Genomic DNA, 19,216 nt, shown 5'->3' with positions numbered 1-19,216 from the left:
GAAACCACTGCACACTCACACACACACACACACACACACACACACTAGACCCCCCGTGGAACCAAAGCTGCAATTCCTACCCCAATCCCCCTTCAACCTACCCTACATAAAGGCGGTTGGGGGACATGCATCATGGGAATGTAAAGCTCTTAAATATGTGTTTGGCTGTGTGAGCCCCTCGGCCCGGTGCCTGGCTAGCTGTGGGGATCTGGCAGCCTAGCAGAGGTAATGAAGCTGTGTCTATCCTCTATCTGCCCCGCCTCAGCAGCCTGCCTCTCTCGCTTGCTCTTTTTCCACTCTCTCTCTCTGCTGCGGAGCATGCTACTGTGCACTGACCATGGCTGAAGAGGAGAGGAGAGTACAGGGGGAGGGGATCAAGCTGGGAAGGAGGGGAGCTGGGCAGGACGGAGGGAGGGAGGGTTAGGAAATGGCAGAGATTTGGTTTGTGAGATGTTCTTCAATATTTGTGTATTTGTTCAAGTATTAGGGCTTGTGTTTGTGTGTGTGTGTGTGTGCGTGTGTGGTAGAAAATGGAGCCTTCATATAGGGTAGGTTGAAGGGGAATTGGGGGTGGAATTGCAGCTTTGGTTCCACGGGGAGTCTAGAGGCTGTGTGTGTGTGTGTGTGTGCGTGTAGTGGTTTTCATGACTATAAGGTGGGTAATGATGATCTGCTCAATAGAATAGTAGCTCATCTGTGATTCAAGGATGATATGAGGTATGGGGGGATTCACAATGGTGTGCTACACGGCAGACTATCCATGTTAATACACGCATACAAACAAGACAGAAAAATAGGGTAGGGGTAACAAGTAGAGAAATGTTGCTCTCTGCTTTAAAAGAGAATGCATTGAAGCTACAATAAAGAAAATAAATTATATTATATTGATAAATCAATATCCGTAATAAGAAATGAGGGTGTTCATATGTATATAATTGAAGTGATAAACGAATGAGTGCCTTTCTGGGAGTATTTCTTTCCCTCAGCCACAGTCTCTCTCTCTCTCTCTCTTTCAAAACACATTTCCTCTCGGCAGTCCCTCCCTCTCTCTCTCTTTCTCTCGCTCCTCTTGAGGGTGCATGAGGGTAATGCAATACCTTTTCTTCTGTCGCTTGTCTTGCCACATCATAGCCTGTTCAAAATGACCCTATGCTTGTCCCAAAGTGTGTTTTCATCTATGTGTGTTTGTGTGTGTGTGAATGTACTGTACTTTCGACTGTGCGTGATAATACCTGTATGTGTGTGTGTTGCCTTCCCGTATGTGTGCGTCGGTGAATCTATGTGTGCCTGTGTGTGTTAGAGCGTGTGTGTATTCATTGAAGGCTGGGAGCTGAGCGGGTCAGCTGTGTGTCGTTTTCTCTGTTGACAGGCGTTGTGTCAAGGTAAGCGAGGCCTGGCTATAGAGACATTGTGAGAACAGCCTTTCCTCACCTCTCTCAATTAGCAGACCGAGGAAATGCCAGCACTGCCGAGGGAACAGTAGCAGGATAGAGAGAGAGAGAGGGAGAGAGAGAGAGAGAGATACAGAGAGAGAGAGAAACAGAGTGGGGGGGAGAGAGAGAGATACAGAGAGAGAGAGCGAGAGAGAGACAAGTAGAGAGAGAGAGATACAGAGAAACAGAGTAGGGGGGGAGAGAGAGATACAGAGAGAGAGAGAGAGACTGGATGATGTACAGTGTGTTTATCATGACGTTAATAGTATTGTATTAATGTATGTAATGTCCTTGGTTTTCAGTGTCCAGACTGCTATTTGTGCGTAATGGCTCAAATTGAACTAGGTTCTCGAGACTTCTCCTATTCTCAATAACTGTGACTGATTTTTCCCATTTTCCCCAACAATACAATACAAAACATGTTATCTAAACCAATCTGTCCATTTTCTATCAAATGAGTCTGTGGCTGTGAGTCTCTCTCTCTCCACTCGAGATCACACTGTACAAACTCACACATTGCCCCCTCACCACATCTCCAATCTTCGTCCATGTATATATACTAGAGGTCGACCGTTTAATCGGAATGGCCGATTAATTAGGGCCGATTTCAAGTTTTCAGAACAATCGGAAATCCGTATTTTTGGGCGCCGATTTGACGATTTTTAATTAATTATTTTATTTTATTTTATTTGTATACCCTTATTTAACTAGGCAAGTCAGTTAAGAACACATTCTTATTTTCAATGACGCCCTAGGAACGATGGGTTAACTGCCTTGTTCAAGGGCAGAACGACAGATTTTCACCTTGTCTGCTCGGGGGATCCAATCTTGCAACCTTACAGTTAACTTGTCCAACGCAATAACGACCTGCCTCTCTCTCGTTGCACTCCACAAGGAGACTGCCTGTTATGCGAATGCAGTAAGCCAAGGTAAGTTGCTAGCTAGCATTAAACTTATCTTATGAAAACCAATCAATCATAATCACTAGTTAACTACACATGGTTGATGATATTACTAGATATTATCTAGCGTGTCCTGCGTTGCATATAATCTGACTGAGCATACAAGCATACAAGTATCTAAGTATCTGACTGAGCGGTGGAAGGCAGAAGCAGGCGCGTAACCATTAATTCAAACAGCACTTTCGTGCGTTTTGCCAGCAGCTCTTCGTTGTGCTTCAAACACTGCGCTGTTTATGACTTCAAGCCTATCAACTCCTGTCACTCGCTCTGAGCATTCTAGTAGTTGTTCCCCTTACTTTGCATGGGTAACGCTGCTTCGATGGTGGCTGTTGTTGTTGTGTTGCTGGTTTGAGCCCAGGGAGGAGCGAGGAGAGGGACGGAAGCTATACTGTTACAATGGCAATACTAAAGTGCCTATAAGAACATCCAATAGTCAATGGTTAATGAAATACAAATGGTATAGAGGGAAATAGTCCTATAATTTCTATAATAACTACAACCTAAAACTTCTTACCTGGGAATATTGAAGACTCATGTTAAAAGGAACCACCAGCTTTCACATGTTCTCATGTTCTGAGCAAGGAACTGAAACGTTAGCTTTCTTACATGGCACATATTGCACTTTTACTTTCTTCTCCAACACTTTGTTTTTGCATTATTTAAACCAAATTGAACATGTTTCATTATTTTCTTGAGGCTAAATTGATTATATTGATGTATTATATTAAGTTAAAATAAGTATTCATTCAGTATTGTTGTAATTGTTATTATTACAAATAAATAAATAAAAATTGGCTGAATAATCGGTATCGGCTTTTTGGTCCTCCAATAATCAGTATCGGTATCGGCTTTTTGGTCCTCCAATAATCAGTATCGGTATTGGCTTTTTGGTCCTCCAATAATCAGTATCGGTATCGGTGTTGAAAAATCATAATCGGTCGACCTCTAATACACATGCACGCACGTACGCACGCACGCACGCACGCACGCACGCACACACACACACACACACACACACACACACACACACACACACACACACACACACACACACACACACACACACACACACACACACACACACACACACACACACACACACACACACACACACACACACACACACACAGAGAGACAAATGACAGACTAATTGTATACTTATCCCCTATTCTCCCTCTGCCTCTATCCTTCATTCATTCGTTCATTCTTTCCACTCTGTCCCTGGTGTGGCGTTGCCATTGAAGCTAGTTGAGGCCGGCCACACAAAGACACCCCGTTGACGTTAGAATAAAGAACTCTCCAGCGACAACATGTTTGAAAGCGCACGCAAGCCTCCCTCGTCTGCCGTGTCAGAAGAATAGCCCCGCATCAGATAAAGGCTTTTCCAATTTCAAATATTCCTTCCACTTTGAAGGGTGTTTATCGCAAATCCAATAATTTGCATATTATTTTCTAAGTGTGTTTTCTGCACTTGTTTCTTTTGTCACGTGAAAATGAATGAAAGTGTGGAGGGATAGAGGTGGAATCCCACCTTTGTCTGGTTATTGTTTGCTTCTTTTCTCAAGGAGGACTGTAATTGCTTGCGTTATCCTTGCGTTGTTTTAAGTGTTTAAATGTTTTGATGTCGACGGAATTCGGTTTTACTATGAAGGGTAAATGCGCCATCAAACAACAGAATATGGAATATATGCAAGGAATATACTGTATGGAAATGAGTCAGAAATTGAGGTTGGATTTATACGTGTGTGTGTGTGTGTGTGTGTCTTCGCCTTCTGCGAGGCAGTATAGTGCAGCCCCTGTACAATATCTTAAGGTTGGCATGCGTGACCTTTCGTGTTTTCTTGTGAATTTACACTTTGAGGAAATCCGGGTGGTGACATTTCAAAAACACCTAGCTCAGTCCAATCACAAACAACTAGCCACAAGCCACAACTGCCCCCCCCCCCGCATCTCACAGTATACTGGTACACTGGTACACACTAGAACTAAACTTTGAGGAATTCTGTTGGGAATTTATCTGATCAATAGTTTTACAGCTGTTGTCTGCATACAATATCAAATGGATCAAATGTAGCTACGGTATATCAGTATTCTGAAGTGCATTTGGTTGCCTGTACACTCACTTCTGCAGGTTCAGCTGAAAGAACCAATCTATCCTAAACCATGCTGCACCCTAATTGCATTAGAACCTTTTCGCCGTATCTTTTTTTTGGGGGGGGGGTAGAAAATCGCTGACGTAGACACTGGCACGGCGCTGGAGATAATTAACATGGAGTTTAGTAGTGTCCCTTTAAGGTTGGATGAGGAAAGGGTTGGGGAGGGACTATCCTGTAACGGCAACCCATGGTGATGATGGTTGGACTCACCTTACCCACCAGTTCCTCCACGCGGGTTACAGGTTTGCCCTTCTGGTGGCGCAGGGTGGGGGGAGACTGTCCATCCCAGCCAGTCAGCTCCTCAATGCTCTTCAAGTAGAGCAGAGCCTTCAGGCCCAGGCAGTAGTCCTCGATCAGGGTGAAGTCTTGGTTCTGCACCGCACTACAAATCTGGAGAAGATGCATGCAGTGGAATGCATTTGTGTATTCGCTAACACACCCAGACAGTTGTGTCGTTGTATTCATACACACGTGGAGGTACAATTGTGGGAAATATTACGTTTTCACAGGTTTTTTGCGACAAACTATTGCCAGTAGACACGGGTAGTGCTGTGACGCGTACACATTGCGGGAAAAAAAAATCCGCCAATACCGACCTAACATTTTAGTGCCTGCAACTGTATACCCACACACACACGTACACTAAGCGATGTGTCTGTCACCAGGAGGCTATATTTCTAAGAAGTAGCAGAGAAGACACACAGCTGTATGCAGCCTAATGTGTCAAAACCACCGAGGCTTTCACCGAGGGTGTCATCTATTTATGCTACATTATTTGGTGGCATAATGAGTGTGTTCGCATTTATTTATTTATAAACAGATTTCTGAGGCTCGGACCCCCCCGCTGAGATAATAGGTTTATTTGCTCTAGCAACTTGTTCAGTGTATTATATTAGGATTAGGATTTACATGAAGCTTGTTACTGGCAATCTGTTGCCATAGCAGCCGGGGGTATACACAATCAAAGCGTTGGGTAAATTCCTTATTAGGCAGTGACAAAGCTTTGTGTGAAAGAAGATAATGTTTTTGTGTTGGGAAAGGAGAGAGGAAGGGATGGAGAGGGGGAGGAGGGATGAGGGAGAGACAGAGAGATCGAGAGAGCCGAAAAAGCTCTTTGATGTGATGGCTTCATCTTTCGTAAAAACAAGGAAGTAAATTCCCTGGGAAGGCGATTGATGTCGATGACGATCACTAATAGACTAATAATCATATAGAATGTAATGCAAGCTTGGAGTTAAATCCTATTAAAAATTGATCAGTGTTGAATATCAGACAAAAGACACATCGACGCTAACATGAATGTAACATGAATGTTCCACACTGAGCTGTTCTCAAGACTTGCTTTAGCCCTCATTTCCCTCATGTCCCTGTGTGTGGTTGAATATCCAATAAGTGTGATTATACTGAAAAACAACATACTGACACACAGCTGGGTACCCAGATGTGTAATCCGATCTGTTTGTGCATTTTTATCATTAGTCCTCATTTGTCATCTGACAATAAATGTTAGCACAACCTAACTATATCACAAGTCAACTACAGTACAAGTTGACTAGGTACCTATGACAAACAAATTTAGCTACCAGGCTAGTGGTTAGTGCACTTTAAAAAAAGAAACCATTTTGATCTTGTCTCATCGCTGCAACTCCTCAATGGGCTCGGGAAGCGAAGGTCGAGTCATGCCAATTGTGCGCTGGGCCAATTGTGCGCCGCCCTATGGGACTCCCGATCACAGCCGGTTGTGATAGTAAGTGTACTTTTTGTTGATGTCTCTGCTTACCTGTAGAACAGAAGCTCCAGCGTGGAGGAACTGCAGGCCTGTCTCGGCTGAGTCGATCCCACCAGTCGCTAGGATGGGGAACCCTGGCAGGGCCCTGCCGATGGCGGATACAGCGCGCAGGGCAATGGGCCGGATGGCATTACCTGTGGAGATGGATCAGAATTCATGTGGAAGGATTAACGAAAATACTTCCTCTGCAAAAACGCATTCTTAGACCTACCTGTCTTATAGAAGATGAGATTAAACCAAACGCATATGTTGTGTAAATAGCAGAGTTTGTCTGTTTCTCAATCTCTCCAGAAATAGATACAGTGTAACATATGAAGAGTACATATGGACAATCATCCAATCTCTATTTCTCACCCACACATGCAGTCATGCAGGCACACACACACACACACACACACACACACACACACACACACACACACACACACACACATACATAAACACACGCACACCCTCGATGTATGCACAAACACACACACGAACGCACGCACGCACGCACGCACGCACACACACACACACACACACACACACACACACACACACACACACACACACACACACACACACACACACACACACACACACACACACACACACACACACACACACACACACACACACACACACACACAGACAGTGTAAACACACTCCCCAATGGGGTCCAATCCAGGCCACTCTATCATTAGTTGGCTGTCATGGGGTCCCTACAGGATGGGGTTGGCTGTGCTCTGTGATCAGGCAGACAGATGGAGACATTTATCACATTACATTTAACCTGGTTCCCCCACTATGTTCTCGCTCATTGATCACAGTATAGCCTTGTACACATGTATTTGACCAGAGAGGCTCATACGTACACACGCTGGCAACACACAGACACATCCATATATACTTGAACATAAGCGTTCACACATGTACACACACAGAATCGCGACACACACGCAGAAATACACACACACAGACACACACACACACACGCCCACTAGGTTGACAGATAGAGACAGCACCCTCTCTCTCCTCCCATGCTAAATGATCCTCATTAACTAATGCCAGCCTCTGAAATTGGGACGATGAATTGAATCAAAGCATACATTTTTGCATATTCTCCATGGATGGTTAATTGTATGCATATTCATGGCTCTTGCTCTCTCCGCCCTCTTTGTTCCTTGGCGCTTCTACTTTCCTTCTCCTCCTCCTCTTTTCTCCCTCTTCCGACTGAAGTCTCCTAAATTGATGCTCTTCTACTTTTGTCTCCCCTCACCCTCTCTGGCTGAAGTCTCCTAAATTGATGCTCTTCTACTTTTGTCTCCCCTCACCCTCTCTGGCTGAAGACTCCTACAGAAAATGTATGATGGTTCAGGTGGAGTTATTCATTTGTGTTCTGTAGAGAAGTTGAAATAAGGATGCAGTGGTAGAGAGGTACACAATGACCGCTGAATTGAGATTTGTGTATTTTAGGCCTTCAAAGAAAACTATACAGTCTATGAAACTATACAACTATACATGAAATGCTGCATGTTGAGTGGCTGCAATATGGTTGAAATCCAAAGAGAAATGAATGAACTGATGATGATAAGGTATACTGTAAATTATCATGTGGCGACCTTATTGTTTGTAGCCTAGGCATTTTTCACACTCCCTTTTCAAGCATTCCTTCTTAGGTAAAATATGAAATAGGCAATCTTTTTTGGTGAAGGGCCACATCGTGATGTAAAAAATCAGGTGAGTTATTTAAAAACTTATAGGTCCATACAAATTTCTACATAGGCTACTTTCTATCTAGTTTTAGACATGAAAGAGTGGCCTGGAGTCTTTTTTTAAACCAAAATATGAATTTCCCAAAACCACCCGCGGACCAGATTGAATGGGCTCGCGGGCCGGATCTGGCCTGCGGGCCGTTTGTTGCCCACCCTTGCTCAAGAATATACTTCTTCTCTTCCTTTACAACCGAGCGGGGGCCACCTATGTTTTATGTCAGTTGGACTCCAGTCCTTTTTTTCAAATTTGAAAAATCTAATGAGTGTCACTTATGGAGGCCCTCCTGGCCAAAAGTAGAAATGTGTGACCCCCCCACTCCTGGCCCTATAGGACAGTAATGTTCAATGACCCAGTCGAAAGGGGGGGAGGGAGCTGGACTGCCCCCAGCTAGGGGACTCCTGAGAGTATGGAGCTACAGCCCCAGCCATATACACAAGTTACACCAGGAGAACTACACTATGACAGCTGGTACTTCTTGCATGAAATACTGCCTCAATAGTCTCAATCCTCATTTTGAAATGCAGGCTGCTTTCTTGACCCTGCGACTGCCTGAGACTGGCTCAGAAGGTGTGTTGGCAGCTGAGAAAGAGGGAGGGAGGGAACGAGCTGGGAGAAGAGCGGAGATGAGCCTTCAGAGAGAGAGAGAGAGAGAGAGAGAGAGAGAGAGAGAGAGAGAGAGAGCGGCATAATCATACTACACGCGCACGCACGCGCACACACGCGCGCACACACACACACACTCTAGTATACGAACAGGGGCTTTACACCGACAGACTTGAACACACGATAGCGGACTGTAGCTGTAAGGTAATAGCACTGCTTACAAGACAAAGTGTTTGTGTGTGTGGGTGCGTGTTACTTACCAGACACTCCTCCGTAGGTGGTGCGCTTGCCCTTGCCGATGCCAGGCCAGGGGGTGCTGTCAGCTTTTAGGCCCATCATTCCAGACACTGTGTTGGTGGCAGTGACTCCATCTGCCCCTCCTATAACAACAAGACCACAGTCACTATTGAGCTTGATATTTCTGAAATTCCAGTCATTTAAAAATGGTTGTCTGCTGCGCCTTCCCCTCCACCCCCCATTTTAGAAATACTTCAACCTCTCTTCACATCCTTTCCCAACATGAGGGAAAAAAAGGAACAAATGAGAAAAAAAGAGGATGGGGGGCAGGGATTTGAAGCTAGGTCTCGTTTTATTTCGGACAGACAACGTCAACAGCCGATCACATTGGATTTCACATAGTCGCACAGTAGGAGTGCTGATCCAGGATTAGGATTCTCCTGTCCACACAATCATATTCATGTCAAAGGCAAAACAGATCCTATATAAGCACTCCTACTCTGAGACTCTGGACTGTCGTTACCTTCGTGTGCAGCCTTCGCAATGTCCACGATGTTGGTGACGTTGGGCGTGAGCTTGGCGAAGAAAGGGATCTTGGTGGTCTGTCTCACCCACCGACAGATGTTCATCACCATCACAGGATCCTATAACAACAGATTCAGGATCAGTTTGAGGAAATAAATACAATATTTCACTTCTAGTATAGTATAATGAAGTTGTCCTCTGAAGAGGGGTGTTGCTGGCTCAACATTTGAAAAAGGATGATCTCACCCATTTTTCACGAGTGCTAACTTGTGAAGTTTCGAAAATGTTGACGTTTGTGAGGAATTAGGCCACTAAACCAACCTCCATCTGTTGTAGCATTGAAATGTTTGACAGGTTTTTGCAAATATACCCTTTTTGTCATAATGTAAGCAGGCACGCGCACAAACACGCACACACAGCTCTCTCTGAGTTCCTCCTTTAAGCTCTGATGGGAAAGAAAAACACTGTTGTGTCCATACAGGTTCCTTCAAAGACCCTGCAGCTCCACTGTTGCATTTTCATAGCAGCTCAGTTGCTCTTTCTCCCTCTGTCTTCCTCCTCCTCTCTCTCCCTCCCTCTCTACCCCTCTCTCTACCTCTCTCTCTACTTACTACCTTCTTGCCCTTTGTCCTGTTTCTGTGCCCAATAATGTTTGTACCATGTTTTGTACTGCTACCATCTTGTGCTTCTGCCATGTAGGGTTGCTACCATGTTGTTGTTGTTATGTTGTGTTGCTACCATGCTGCGTTGTCATGTGTTGCTGCCATGCTCTGTTGTTGTCTTAGGTCTCTACTTAGTGTTGTGTTGTCTCTCTTGATGTATGTTTTATCCTATATTTTAATTTAATTTATTTTTTATTTTTAATCCCAGCCCCTGTCCCTGTAGGAGGCCATTTGCCTTTTGGTAGGCCGTCATAATAAATAATAATTTGTTCTCAACTGACCTGCCTAGTTAAATAGAGGTTAAATAAAAAATAAAACGTTTATCAAACTCCTCTTTCTCTCTACTTTTCTCTCTACCTCTCTCTCTCCCTCTGCCTCTCTGTCTACCTCTCTCTCTACCTCTCTCCCTCTCTCTACCTCTCTGTCTACCTCTCTCTCTACCTCTCTCTCTACCTCTCTGTCTACCTCTCTCTCTCCCTCTCTCTACCTCTCTGTCTACCTCTGCCTCTCTGTCTACCTCTCTCTCTCCCTCTCTCCCTCTCTCTCCCTCTCTCTCCCTCTGCCTCTCTGTCTACCACTCTCTCTCCCTCTGCCTCTCTGTCTACCTCTCTCTATACCTCTCTCTCTCCCTCTGCCTCTCTGTCTACCTCTCTCTCTACCTCTCTCTCTCCCTCTGCCTCTCTGTCTACCTCTCTCTCTCCCTCTGCCTCTCTGTCTACCTCTCTGTCTACCTCTCTCTCTACCTCTCTCTCTCACTCTGCCTCTCTGTCTACCTCTCTCTCTCCCTCTGCCTCTCTGTCTACCTCTCTCTCTCCCTCTGCCTCTCTGTCTACCTCTCTGTCTACCTCTCTCTCTACCTCTCTCTCTCCCTCTGCCTCTCTGTCTACCTCTCTCTCTACCTCTCTCTCTCCCTCTGCCTCTCTGTCTACCTCTCTCTCTACCTCTCTCCCTCTCTCTACCTCTCTGTCTATCTCTCTCTCTACCTCTCTCTCTCCCTCTGCCTCTCTGTCTACCTCTCTCTCTACCTCTCTCTCTCCCTCTGCCTCTCTGTCTACCTCTCTCTCTACCTCTCTCCCTCTCTCTACCTCTCTGTCTATCTCTCTCTCTACCTCTCTCCCTCTCTCTACCCCTCTCTCTACCTCTCTCTCTACCTCTCTCTCTACCTCTCTCTCTCCCTCTGCCTCTCTGTCTACCTCTCTCTCTACCTCTCTCCCTCTCTCTACCTCTCTGTCTACCTCTCTCTCTACCTCTCTCTCTCTACAGCTCTTCCTTCCTTATTTCTGCCTCCTCCCTCTCTCTTTCTTTGCACCCTTTCTCAGGACACAGTTCTACTCGTTGGCACATACTGTTCACCCATTGGCAGTGGTATTTTGTTCTCCTGTGTTAACTGAAGTGAGATTGATGATGGCTGAGCCATATCCCCAAGGTACTGTGGTAAAGGCTGCCTGTCTGTCCACACCAAAGTTATTGACAACCTTGTTAAAGATGAGCAATCATGACTGTATAACATAAATAATTAAAATACTGAGTTGTTTTCTATGCAAAAAAAGGGGGAAATTATATTACTTCATACTAATACAATTGCTCAAAGAAAGAAAAGTAATATATTTTTTTTCTCAAAAGTTAAGGATCAAAATAATTAACACCCGTAAAGATTCTTATAAATAAAGTAGTCAAAAGTTTGGTATTTGTGACCCATTTCAGGAAACTAAGCGTATGTCACGGGTCACTACTTCACAGGAGAGCCATTTGAACGTAACCTTTTTTTAAATGATCAAAATGCGTTTTTTGGCAGAAATGCCATCTTGAACATGTGAACTTTCATGTGCCTTAATAACAAACTTGTATGCCATCTGTAAATACAAATACAATTGTTAAATTACGAGCCTAGTTGTTTTAGCCACAGAAAAAGTCATCAACCTTACCGCTAGCCATGATTGGCTGAAATAATGAGTGGACTGGACATGTCGAGAGATGACTTTGGATTGGTCTGCCGTATAGCACACTTCTGTCTATTTGAGCAGGTCAGTATGTGTAGGTAATCCTGTCTAAAAATACTTGTAAAAAATGTATCGTGTAGTAAAACTGCATAAGTGTTGCTCTCCACTTTCTGGAAGACCGAGTTTTGAAATCTGTGGAATTCGAGTATGATAGCTTAGGAGATGGAGAAAACACCTGTCTCCGGATTACATCTTCAACTAAGGGCAACCATGTAATCCGACAGGAAACATGTCTGTCCATGATGTATACGGGTAAGATAGTCTAGCTAGCTACATGTTCATATGTTACACATTTCTAATTTTGACAGAAAAGGGGTTTAATTTCAAGTTAAAGTGTACTGTTAGCTAGCTAACGTTAGCTGGCTGGCTCGCTAGCTAACGTTACGTGTATAATCTCATTATTCATATCTCAGAGCCATTTGCTTGGCTAGTTATAGCCTAATGTTAGCTAGCTAACATTGAACCTGGTTAGTTAGCTATCTGCAGATTCGTGCAGTGTAGTAATGTCATGAGTTGGGATTATGGTTCATTGTTTAGCTATCTACATGTCTTAACAAAAGACTCCACTATGCAAGCAACCATTTCAGGTGAGTTCAATTTCAGAGCACTCTCGTCTGAGTGTGCCAGAGCGCAGAATAACTGATGAATTTACGAATGCTCAACACCCGTTGAATATGGCTGGAGTCAGTAAACGTTGGCAAAAAAAGCGTAATTAAATTGTTGCCTGCAGCACAGTTACAGTCACCAACGCTCTGGATAACATGAAAACAGCCTAACCAACTCTGCTAGGGCGATTAAAATGGTCAGAGTTTGGGTGGGGGCTAAAGATTAAGAGGATGTGAACGATGCGAAATGGGTGTAGACAAAGAAGAGCCCTCCAGTAGGTACCAAAACATTCAAAGGCCATTTTCTCAAAAGTGAGGTTACAAGTTTATCAACTTTCAGCTGCCGCATGCATCCCTTAAGTATGTAAAAAAGCACCATTTAAAATATTGCTACATAAATCCGAATCAAGGCGGTCGGTCACATTTGGTCCCATATTCCTAGCATGCAGTGACTACTTGTTTGATGCATTTCCGTTTGTTTTGGTTTTGTTTCAGATCATTTTCTTCCAGTAGAATATGTTTTTAGGGCCTCTCGAGTGGCGCAGCAGTCTAAGGCATTGCATCACAGTGCTAGAGGCGTCACTACAGACCTGGGTTCAATCCCGGGCTGTATCACCACCTGCCGTGATCGGGAATCCCATAGGGCGGCGCACTATGGGCCCACTGTCGTCCGAGTTAGGGGACGGTTTGGCCGGGGGGGCTTTACTTGGCTCATTGTGCTTTAGCGACTCCTTGTGGCGGTCCGGGTGCCTGCAGGCTGACCTCGGTCGTCTGGTGAACGTTTCCCCTGACACATTGGTGCGGCTGGCTTCCCGGGTTAAGCGGGTGGATGTTAAGAAGCGCGGTTTGGTGGGGCATGTTTCGGAGGACGCGTGACGCAATGAGACAAGATCGAAATTGGGGAGAAAAAAGCTGTAAAAAAACTAATCAATATTTTTTTTGAACAATTCCCCATTAAATGTGGATGCGACCATGGTTACGGATAATCCTGAATGAATTGTGAAAAATTATGAGTTACAGAGGGACAAAGATCATAACCACAAGACATGCTGTCCTCCCCTGTTACTGGTAAGAGTTTAGCATGTTAGCATGTCTTCGGGGTATGATATTTGATCTTTTTTTATAGTGATGGGTGCCACTATTATTATAGTGACTCAATCTGTGTTTGTGATACTTGTATATGGCAATGTGATTAGCCTGAGGTAGCATTTGTCCGTTGAAACCATTAAAATCTGGGTGATGCACAGCATACTAAACAGCTATTTAACAGTGCAGGTCTTCTGCCCAACGAGAGCCTTTCTCTGTGGTTCTCTAAGTGTGAACTCTGTTCCGCTGTGTGTGTATGTGATCATTAGTGTATACGTGTGCGAATACACGTATATTTGTGTGTGTGTGTGTGTGTGTGTCTGTGTGTGTGTGTTTGTGTGTCCACCAGAGTGGGTCGTGGGAGGGATGTGGGCGGCATGTGTTTTTAACAAGGCTGGCAGCGAAACACAAATGAGAAAGCCTGACCGGGGGAAGAAACTGGAATGTATATGGATGGGAAAAACGGAGTGATGGAGAGAACACAAGTGAAAGAGGGAGAACGGATGATTTTTTATTGTCGATTGTAATGTATTATTCAACATGGGATCATGCAAATAAAGCTTCTTTGAATTTGAATGGCAAGTGTGAATAAAAGTGAACAAATACACTGAGTGTACAAAACATTAGGAAGGATTTTTAAGCCTTGAGACAATTGAGACATGGATTGTGTATGTGTGCCATTTAGAGGTTGAACAGGCAAGACAAAAGATTGAAGTGCCTTTGAACGGGGTATGGTAGTAGGTACCAGGTGCACCGGTTTGATTGTGTCATGAACTGCAATGCTGCTGGGTTTTTCACACTGAACAGTTTCCTGTGTGTATCAAGAATGGTCCACCACCCAAAGGACATACAGCCAACTTGACACAACTGTGGGAAGCTTTGGACTCAACATGGGCCAGCATCCCTGTGGAACACTTTTGACACCTTGTAGAGTCCATGCCCCGACGAATTGAGGCTGTTCTGAGGGCAAAAGGTGCAACTCAATTTCTTTGTGTGCACTCAGTGTATATGGCAAGAAACAGAAAATGAGAGATGACGGAGGGAGAGATGAAGGAGGGATGGGAATCGAGAGAAAGGAAGAGGAAGGGAGAGAGAGGGTAAACAGTGTAAATAGCTATGTCAACAGCTGGAGTAATGACAGAGGATTGACAGATCAGGGGAAGAAACAGCCTTTCATGTCCATAATGTGTAGTAGGGATGTTGGAGAATGGGGTGTATCTGCAGTTTGCGAGAAGAAAGGAATAGGTGTGTGTGTGTGTGTGTGCGTGTGCGTGTGAGTGTGCGTGTGCGTGTGTGTGTGTGTATAAAAAACACTAGTAAGCCTGTCCTGGAAGGCTAAGACTGTGTGTGTTTTAACAGATGCTGTGGTAAGAACCTAATGTCCTCACAGAGGGTGGCGATGCTGGTCTGTGAAGCAGGCACACACACTCACACGCACACTCCTGTGACAGCTTATAAAAGACTTTGGGCTGCAAGTGTGTGCTGCAAGTGTGTGTGCAGCAACCAAAGCCCCTGGCCTGCGAGGACCTCTCTCAGCAATGTGGATGTAAAGTACTGCCTCCTGCAGCAACCTACCTTTAGGCCTCCCCTAACTCATCATACCCCTCCCACACGCCACACAAGCCCAGAGAGAGGTGTCCTCCTTGGGAGAGCTTTACATTTTTGATCCAGTGCAGCCTGCATGGGCCAATATGACATATGCTTCCCTTTGTCTCTTTTACAGGGTGGTGGGTGGTGCGGTGAGGCCCAGGAAGACCATCTCGTGGTGTTGAGGGACATTAAGTGCCACTGTATATCAACGGCTCCATAAAAAAAGAGCCTGTGCAGCAAGGCAATAGCTCTGATCCTCAGGCACATCGTCTACTTTTGATCTCGGGGGGGCTTTTGTTTCGGTTTTAACACAATACTTCAATGTTACTCCTGTATTGAGGGAAAGGCCCATCAAAGTGACTGGGGCAGAAGTAAAAGATGGTTTCCTTGCACTGAGCTGGAGAGGGATCTATCCGCGCAGAACAAAGCATAGATCGAATAGAGGAGGGGGGATAGAGTTTTGGAGGCTTTGTGGGCTACGCCTTCAGAGTTGAGGGAAAGGGAATCACAGGAGAATGAGAAGCAGGCCCATGGACAGCTCCTAGGCCTTGGGGAAGGCAATATGAAGGCATGGTTTTGTATGTAACTATGTACTGCTTTCTTTCTTGGGCCGAGGCTTTAATTATGTGTGTGTGTATACCGTGTGTGTATGCATATGTGTGTGTCTGCACTCAGTACACTATATATGTGTGTATAATCTGTGTGGGGGATGTAGTATCAGTGGACACACACACACACACACAGAGAGAGAGAGACAGAGAGAGAGATATGTTTATTGGACGTGCCACAGCCAGCCCCTCTCCCCGTGAGGATCACTAATTTGTTTTCTAAAATTAAAACTGACCTGGGGGCTGTGGCTAATGGCCACGGACATAACACATTAAAGTAGCACACGTCTCCAAAACCCACAAAACTAACTAATTTCAGTTATCTATATTTTCTCTATTCTTATCTATCTACAGTTGAAGTCGGAAGTTTACATACACCTTAGCCAAATACATTTAAACTCAGTATTTCATTGCCTTTAAATTGTTTATCTTGGGTCAAATGTTTTGGGTAGCCTTCCACAAGCTTCCCATAAGTTGGATGAATTTTGGCCCATTCCTCCTGACAGAGCTGATGTAACTGAGTCAGGTTTGTAGGCCTCCTTGCTCGCACATGCTTTTTCAGTTCTGCCCACAAATTGTCTATGGGATTGAGGTCAGGGCTTTGTTATTGCCACTCCAATACCTTTGTTGTCCTTAAGCCATTTTGCCACAACTTTGGAAGTATACTTGGGGTCATTGTCCATTTGGAAGACCCATTTGCGACCAAGCATGAACTTGAACTGATGTCTTGAGATGTTGCTTCAATATATCCACATAATTTTATTTTTTCATGATGCCATCTATTTTGTGAAGTGCACCAGTCCTTCCTGCAGCAAAGCACCCCCACAACATGATGCTGCTACCTCCATGCTTCATGGTTGGGATGGTGTTCTTCGGCTTGCAAGCCTCCCCCTTTTTCCTCCAAACATAACAATGGTCATTATGGCCAAACAGGTCTATTTTAGTTTCATCAGTCCAAAGGACATTTCTCCAAAAAGTATAGTCTTTGTCCCCATGTGAAGTTGCAAACCGTAGTCTGGCCTTTTGGAGCACTGGTTTTGGAGCAGAGGCTTCTTTCTTGCGGAGCAGCCTTTCAGGTTATGTAAATATAGGACTCGTTTTACTGTGGATATAGATACTTTTGTACCTGTTTCCTCCAGCATCTTCACAAGGTCCTTTGCTGTTGTTCTGGGATTGATTTGCACTTTTCGCACCAAAGTACGTTAATCTCTAGGAGACAGAATGTGTCTCCTTCCTGAGTGGTATGACGGCTGCATGGTCCCATGGTGTTTATACTTGCATATTATTGTATGTACAGATGAACGTGGTACCTTCAGGCGTTTGGAAATTGCTCCCAAGGATGAACCAGACTTGTGGAGGTCTACAATTTTTTTTCTGAGGTCTTGGCTGATTTCTTTTGATTTTCCCATGATGTCAAGCAAAGAGGCACTAAGTTTGAAGGTAGGCCTTGAATTGTGATACAGTGGATTATAAGTGAAATAATCTGCCTGTAAACAATTGTTGGAAAAATGACTTGTGTCATCCATAAAGTAGATGTCCTAACCGACTCGCCAAAATACAGTTTGTTAACAAGAAAGTTGTGGAGTGGTTGAAAAACAAGTATTAATGACTCCAACCTAAAAGTATGTAAACTTCCGACTTCAACTGTATGTTGTAGTCTTAATAACATTCACAGGCCTAGCCAGCGTAATGATATAATTGTGGTTCTAGTCTTTGTAAGATCTTAAATTGGTGCCACCTCCAGCAGTGAGCTCTGTTTTCAGATGGTAGCTTTTTAATAGGTCATTCCCTGTGGTTAGTTTCTGTAGCATAGCTTTTGTGCTGGGAGGTCAAAGCTTATTGTTAGCATTCCTGGAAGATGTACCAGCAAGCAGCCGTAATCCCATGCTTATGTGTCATTAAATCATTTCCCTTGCATTGTCTTAGAATCTGAAAAAGATGTCATCCTGTGTGTGTGTGTGTGTGTGTGTGTCTCCCTCTCTCTCTGCGCCTATACGTGTGTGGCCACCGTCAGTGTGATTAAATGCTATTTCCTTGCTTTAGTTCACGCAGAGGTTACCTGCCAGGAGGCAGAGACCTGTGATTAGCCTTGTGTCCTTACAGAGGGGGGATCCACACACAGTGCGGTGCCCCCTGCAGTGCTCATCATAATTTATGAGCACTGCAGGGGGCACAATGGTTCTGTCTCGTGTTTAAAGGGAAACAGGCCCAAGTCCCCTGGCGATCGTAAACTGCCAGGGTAAGAAGGCGGCAGATGGAGGAAATCAAGTCAAATTGCAGCATTGCTGTTAGAAAAGCCACCAAGTGCTACATTTGTGGTAGTGATTGGATTTTTTTGGTTAAGGCCCATTTTGGGGATTTTGACACATTTGTTTAAATCGTTTTAATCTGTAACTTTTAAGGGTTTATTACAAGATGAGTGTATGTATTCATCAGAGTGTTTCTCTGAATCTAAAGTGGAATTCTGTAAGAAATATTTTTGGGGTGTAACAAAATTGTATTTTCAAAGCAATTGGCTATGTGTATTGAGTGCATATTAAAGAATGGTGAACGATCGACCCAGTACAGAAAGGGTTGGATGTGGTTCAGCCGTGTTCCACGAGGAATTTAAAGGTCTAAGTAATGAAATGGTTTTGCCAGAGTGTGTGACACTGGTGGAGTGTGTGTGTCAGTGTGATGGTAGATACCTGTCCACAGGCCAGTCCCATGCCCCTTTCTCCCATTCCATGGGGACAGGAAAGGTTGAGCTCCAGTGCATCCGCCCCGGAGTCCTAGACAGAAAAACACACACACAACCATCAGCTGCGTCTGCATCGATGTCAATGGGACATTCAGTGACAATTCGACTTAAGAGTGGAGATTAGGGTTCTCCCCGATGTGATTTCTCTGTGATAAAAGGAAACAAGGGAACATCCCAGCTCGGTTCCCAATAGTTGTTTTGAGTACATTTTACTGTGACATGTTAAAATCTTCGCATAGCATAAACGATGACTACCGAACATAACAGTTCTCAAGTACCTGTCATGCCATCTGCAAAGAGACAAGTAAAGAAACGACACGACACATCTACATTAGTATCAATGGCGACAGAAATAAAAACACTGCATGCATGAGCACGGGGATACCGCAGAAAAACACATTTCAAAGACAGACTCAACTGAGATGCGAACCGAGCATTGCAAAGGGAAAACGAGTGCCTAAC

At 44.4% G+C, this 19,216-nt stretch overlaps 1 protein-coding gene across 1 annotated transcript in view; it reads right to left on the bottom strand.

The window, feature by feature from the left end:
• dpydb (dihydropyrimidine dehydrogenase b) overlaps positions 1–19,216 on the bottom strand; it is a 121,420-nt gene that overhangs the window by 5,554 nt on the left and 96,650 nt on the right. Inside the window, exons 16-20 of the mRNA XM_020467257.1 lie at positions 18,702–18,785; positions 9,462–9,582; positions 8,962–9,081; positions 6,332–6,474; positions 4,762–4,941 (exon numbers count right to left, since the gene is read on the bottom strand). Coding sequence (XP_020322846.1) covers positions 4,762–4,941; positions 6,332–6,474; positions 8,962–9,081; positions 9,462–9,582; positions 18,702–18,785 — 648 coding nt within the window. The remainder of the gene's footprint in view (positions 1–4,761; positions 4,942–6,331; positions 6,475–8,961; positions 9,082–9,461; positions 9,583–18,701; positions 18,786–19,216) is intronic.

The sequence above is a fragment of the Oncorhynchus kisutch genome, linkage group LG30 (assembly GCF_002021735.2).
Source record: "Oncorhynchus kisutch isolate 150728-3 linkage group LG30, Okis_V2, whole genome shotgun sequence".
Taxonomy (NCBI): domain Eukaryota; kingdom Metazoa; phylum Chordata; class Actinopteri; order Salmoniformes; family Salmonidae; genus Oncorhynchus; species Oncorhynchus kisutch.
The sequence above is the reverse complement of the archived record's forward strand: the minus strand, read 5'-3'. Positions and strand labels throughout refer to the sequence as shown.